This window comes from Pinus tabuliformis, chromosome 8 (assembly GCF_031772625.1).
Source record: "Pinus tabuliformis cultivar Carrire ecotype Pingquan chromosome 8, CPIR1, whole genome shotgun sequence".
In the NCBI taxonomy this organism is placed as follows: Eukaryota; Viridiplantae; Streptophyta; class Pinopsida; order Pinales; family Pinaceae; genus Pinus; species Pinus tabuliformis.
Window position 1 is genome coordinate 1,376,697,768 of NC_142294.1, and position 5,909 is coordinate 1,376,703,676.

A 5,909-nucleotide genomic window follows, 5' to 3' on the forward strand; every position below is an offset into this window, starting at 1 on the left:
TTTGCATGGTTGGTCTTTAACAATAAGAATCTAACGTGGGACAATTTAGAAAAAAGAAATTGACGTGGGCTAGCTATTTGTCCCATTTGAAAAGCAAATGAAGAATGTAACTATCATATTTTTCTGGTCTGTCCCCTTGCTATTATGATATGGAAATCATTGGCTGATCAATTTGGGTTGAATAGGATTTCTTTCACATCAATTAGAGAGGCTTTTCATTGGTGGAGCAAAATGAGACCGGACTAGAGGCCTATTCCCTTGATCACTATTTGGTCCATTTGGAAATGGAGAAATAAGGCATTGTTTCATGAAAGAAATATATATTTTTTCTCTTGTTATAGATTCTATCTTATCTCTCCTTCCCTCTAGCAAGACTCCTCAAAATCAACAAATTTCCAAGAAACAAATAGGATGCTCAATGGACCTTTCTGTTCTTCCTCACGCATTCTTTTACGGGGCAGCCTCGAATAGAATCTATGCTTGTGGAGTTTACATTATTCCTCATGTGGACCAGTGTATTAAAATCTCATGGAATGGTGGCAAGGGATCGAACAACAAAGCGGAGGCAATGGCCTTGGCTGGTCTCATGAGTTTTGGTGACTTCCTTGGCATCCAAGGTTTGCACATTTTTGGTGATTCCAAGGTGATCATTGATCACGTGAGATCTGCTCATCTCATTCAAAATATCAACCTCTTGGGGTGGTTGGAAAGAATTTCATCTTTATGGAAGTCTCACAAGGATTATTCTATTCATCACATTGGAAGGTCATTCAACATGGAGGCAGATATGCTGTCCAAAGAAGGTCTTTCCTCTCCAAACGAATCTTGGCAGGTTTTTATCACTGTTGGAGAAATTCAGCACAATATTTAGGAATTCCGCCTCCCCAGTACATAGCATATATAATTCTCTTCTCATATCTAGTACGTTGAATGCACCTACTACTTCAAAAATTTTGAATCCTCATATATGGTATGTAGCTTGAACCTGTTATATTATATATTTCCTCTATGCTTCATCATTTTTCTATCATCATCATCTATTCTAATGTTTATTATATAGTAGATCATTATAATATTTCGATATGTCCAGAGATGGTATCTGTCATACTCTGATCTGATAAGGATCTATATCATCCCTCTGTCATGTATGATTTTGGGATCTTTTAGTTTTTTCTCAAGATCTTTCTTCATGAGCTATTTGGGATTCCTCCTACTATCTGCCATATGATGTACATTCAGAAATATTTATGAATATAATACAAATTTTTTTCTTACTGAAAAAAATTGAAAGAACATGTAGAATTGCCTCTATCGGAGAGATGGATAAACAACTAAGACACTTCTTAGAGGGAAATGATCCCTTATCTACATGATGGAGATTAATGAACATTGAGGGAATGGCTTGATAAAAATCATTGTATGCAAATTTAATCAAAGGTTAATATTTTTCTTAGTGGAGTAATTTTTTTTCTATATACATCTTTGGCATTTATTTAACGAGTTGGTTAATCTCTATTTTCTTTTATATTTTTTTGAGTGATATATTGTACTAAATTTAAATCTGCTTCAAAATTTCCTGTAAATAATCATTTTCATAAATTTGGAGTAATTTTATATTTTTATTGAATATTATTGTGGTAAGCTCACTATATAGTGTTGCAATTTCTTTTATGTAAATAGTAAGCATGTTGTGAATTAGCATTACTAGGATAAAATAGATAATTTTTTTAAGCTTATCCACCACTACCATGATGGAATACTCTCTCTCTATATCTATTTATCTTTCTATGTCTCCTTCCATCTTCTTCTCCCTCCCTCTCTCTCTTCCCCTTCTCTCCCCCCCCCCACCATCTATCTATCTTTCTGTGTCTCCTTCCATCTTCTTCTCCCTCCCTCTCTCTCCCCCCCCCACCTCCACTCCTCTCTTTCTACCCTCTCGCACCCCCCTCCCTCACTCTCTCTCCATCTCTCCCTTGTCACTTCCTCTCTTTCTCCACCTTTCTCCCTCTATGTCTTTCTTCTTCCCTCCCTCCCTCTCCCCCTCCAACTCCATCTCTCTCTCCCTCTCTCTCTTCCATCCTCTCTCTATGATTCTCTCCCACCTTCTTCTGTCTCTCCCCCCCTTATCACGCTCTTTCTCTTCCCTCTAACTTTGTCACTATCTCCCTCCCTCTCTCCTTCTCTCTCTCCTATCCATCTTTGTGTCTCCCTCTCTCTCATCTCACCTTATCTCCCTATCTCTCTCCTCTCCTCTCTCCCCATCTCTCCCTTGTCACACGCTCCCTCTCTCTACCTCTATCTCTCTATGTCTTTGTTCTTTCCTCCCTCTCTCCCCCCCTCCAACTCCATCTCTCTCTCTTCCCCTCTCTCTTTCTCTCTCTCCCCTCCTCTCTCTTCCTTCCTCTCTCTCCCACTCTCTCCCACCTCCCTCTCTTTCTCTCCCCCCGTCACTTTCTCTCTCTTTCTCTTCCCTCTAGCTTTGCCATTATCTCCCTCCCTCCCCCCTCCTCTCTCTCTCTTAAATTTGATTCCACAATATTGTGTCTAAGAAAGTATCTAAATTAGAAAAACTCAATTAGTTGTAAAATATTAAACCTATATCTTGGATCAATCATGTCAGAGAAAATACAATAATGAAAATTTAAATAAACCATACACTATCTTTCCTTTATTATCGTTAGTCAATTTGTTTGCTCTCACGGCTTCCGTCCTTAGTTAAGATGTATCTATGCTGGTTCTTAATAATATTATTTATATTATATAAATTTCACATCTCTATATATAAAAGTGTCCCCATTTTTAATTTTATTATAAATTTGATTTAATTTCTATGAGAACTTTTTAGTAGCCCTAATGATAAAAGGTTTAGCTATATCTCAAAAGTAATTATAACCTTTTTCCTTTTATATTTAATTAAAATAACGTATTTATAAAATATTTTGATAGTGAAATAAATTATGTTCTTTGGGCATGTAGTATTGATAAGCCATGGTATTAGTCCATGGTAGTAACAAATCCTATTTACATGTTAATGATACCCATGGTAAACTAGGGGTGAATATCAATAGTTAAGAATCATGTCATATCATTATAAAATATTTGGATTGTAAAATAAGTTATGGGTTTTGGCATGTGGTATTGATAAGCCATGGTATTGACCCATGATACTGTAACAAAGTATATTCACAAGTTAATAACAAAATCCAAATATAACAAATTTACTTGAACTTGAACTTTTTATTATTAATTGAGCCAACATTTAAATGTTTACATGCATTGGGCTTTATATTACTTTTAACTTTTAGTTTATAACTTTTAATATTTTACTTTTAATTAAATAGATATATAAATATATAAATATTTATGTTAAATGTTAAACATTTACACCTCCACATCTACTCCTATATGTTGGACATTGGATAAACCAACGCTCCTGTGTGTTTCGTGACATGGACTAAGTGCCTCTTGTGGATCCTTATCTTTGGCGATGTGATCGTTAACTAACACCTACGAAACACACTTGACATGGACTAACCACCTCTTATGGATCCTTATCTCTGGCAATGTGATCGTTAACTAACACCAATCGTGATTCCTAACAAGTGGTCTCAGAACGCAGGTCACAAGTTCGATACACACGCAACTCGTGTTAGAGGGAGATTGTTGAGCATTGGATAAACCAATGCTCCTGTTTGTTTCGTGACATGGACTAACAAGCTCTCGTGGATCCTTATCTCTAGCAATGCGATCGTTAACTGATATCTGTAAATTTTGGTTTTGGTCTAACAACAATCGTGATTCCCAACACTATATTGAGCCAACCTTAACATTAAATTAAATTTATTAAATATTAAACATTTACCCTTAACATCTACCCTATACTAAACTATAAAAAACCTGTAAAAACAATCAAATTTTCTTTTAATTTTAAAATTAATAATATTTAATAAAAATATCCAATATTTTAATAATTTAACTAAAAAAATAATATCATTACACCATCCTATTACTTCAAAATTAATATCCCTACACCCTTCATTAAATTTATCAAAATTTAAAAATATTCTTAAAAATTCTTCCGGTTTAACATTACGTATACGTATTGTTAAAATATAATACAACCTTTATTTAATTTATATCCCTAAACAATCTATTAAATTTATCAAAATTTTAAAATATTCTTAGAAATTCCTCCTGATATTATTTATTCTCCCTCTTTAATATTATTTATTTTACGTATAATATAACTTTTATTTCAATTAATTTATCTAATATATATATATAAATTTATTTCATATTCTTTGATATTTATATGTTTTAAGATTATTTTAAAAGCATAAAAATTCTTTTCAAAGTTCCATTTTTCAATGAGTGAGTGAAGTGTTATATATTTTATGCTCATAAGCTTTATCTTCAATAATAAAGGTAAAACTTTCAATTGCTCCCACTATATCAATAGGTGAAGATTCTATAACTACTCATATGCATCTATTAATATGTATTATATTTATCTCATGTTTCATTAATGTTGGAAACCCTATTAACAAAAAGTGTCTTGTTATTTATATACTCAGAATTAAGAATTATGATCCGAAATACATCTCATTCTCAAAAAGGGACATTTAGTTTACAATCCTATCAACAATTGGCTCCAAAATCAAGCTTTGAATTTGTTTTTTCCCATTTTCCTATTCCACTAGAAAGTTTGAGTATCTTAAGACCATAGTTCTCTCACTGATTTATCTATTTTTTACTTTGAGTAGGATCCAAGGCTTCTTGCTATTATTACCAAAAAAATCATAGCATGCTTTAATGAGAAACAATGAGCACTATCCAAAACGAGTAAAGCCCTTTCTCCACAAACCCTTGGGATACCTTAAGAAGTTCCATCTAAGAATCCATGGGGTATGTTGTAACCAATCTTAGGGTTTTGTAATATTCTTGGAATAGTTTTTTGGGACATTTATTTCCTTTTCCGAACTAAAGTCTTATTTGATGTGATAACCTTCTACAAGTGCTTCTTTTCCTTCTAATAATAACTTGATCGTAGTGAGTGAAATTCTGTGGAAACTCCCCACAAAATATAACAAGGTATAGTTTTTACATATGAAATAGTTCTATCTAACAACCATGATTACAAAACTTACAACATATAACCTTTATCCCATTGAACTTGCAAATTATAACATTGAAGTGCCTCCATCCAAATAACCTTGGAAAATGGACAACATGTACACATAAGTGGTCCACAATTTCACTTGATTCTTTACATAGGTAATACCATTAGGTCCTAATTCCTTTTCTGACTATTGTCCCATGTTAGTACCTTATTTTCTGGTGAAAGCCAAAGAAAAACTCTAGTTTTTGTAGGGAAAACTACTTTCCACCATTATAGTCTCATTGAACCTCACTCTTCACTAAATTTAGAAGCATAACTTAGCTCTGCAATAAGCACCTGGGTATAGCTTGCTTCCTTGACTAATTTAATTGATCAATATGGTCCTATAATTAAATACGATTTTGTTTTAATAAATCAATGTATTGGGTCCATTTAATACTCATACATAGGTCTCAATCCTTGTATCCCATTCCTACAAACCACATATGCCAAATGACATTATAATATGGATAATCCTTTCACATGAAGTGATAGAAGATGAGGTTATGAAATCCTATCATTTCCATTACAAGAAATCTAGGGGTGCTTACGAGTTGCCAAATTATTATGTGTCTTGATCTTCTAAGCCATCTAGTTTTCTAGTATGTCAAAGGATTTTACCAATCATTTTCATGCATGTGCAGCCCATTTAAGAATATTTCTCTCTTCGCTAATCCATTCTTCTGATTCTTTTCACACAGTAGTTGGATTTCATCACTTCCCCTCACATACCTTTACTAAACAAGAGTCC

At 33.4% G+C, this 5,909-nt stretch overlaps 1 protein-coding gene across 1 annotated transcript; it reads left to right on the forward strand.

The window, feature by feature from the left end:
• Positions 1-418: 418 nt before the first annotated feature.
• LOC149240633 (uncharacterized) lies at positions 419-871 on the forward strand. Its single transcript, XM_089370246.1, has one exon. The coding sequence runs from the start codon at positions 419-421 to the stop codon at positions 869-871; it is 453 nt and encodes a 150-aa protein (XP_089226372.1).
• The last annotated feature ends 5,038 nt before the right edge of the window (positions 872-5,909 follow it).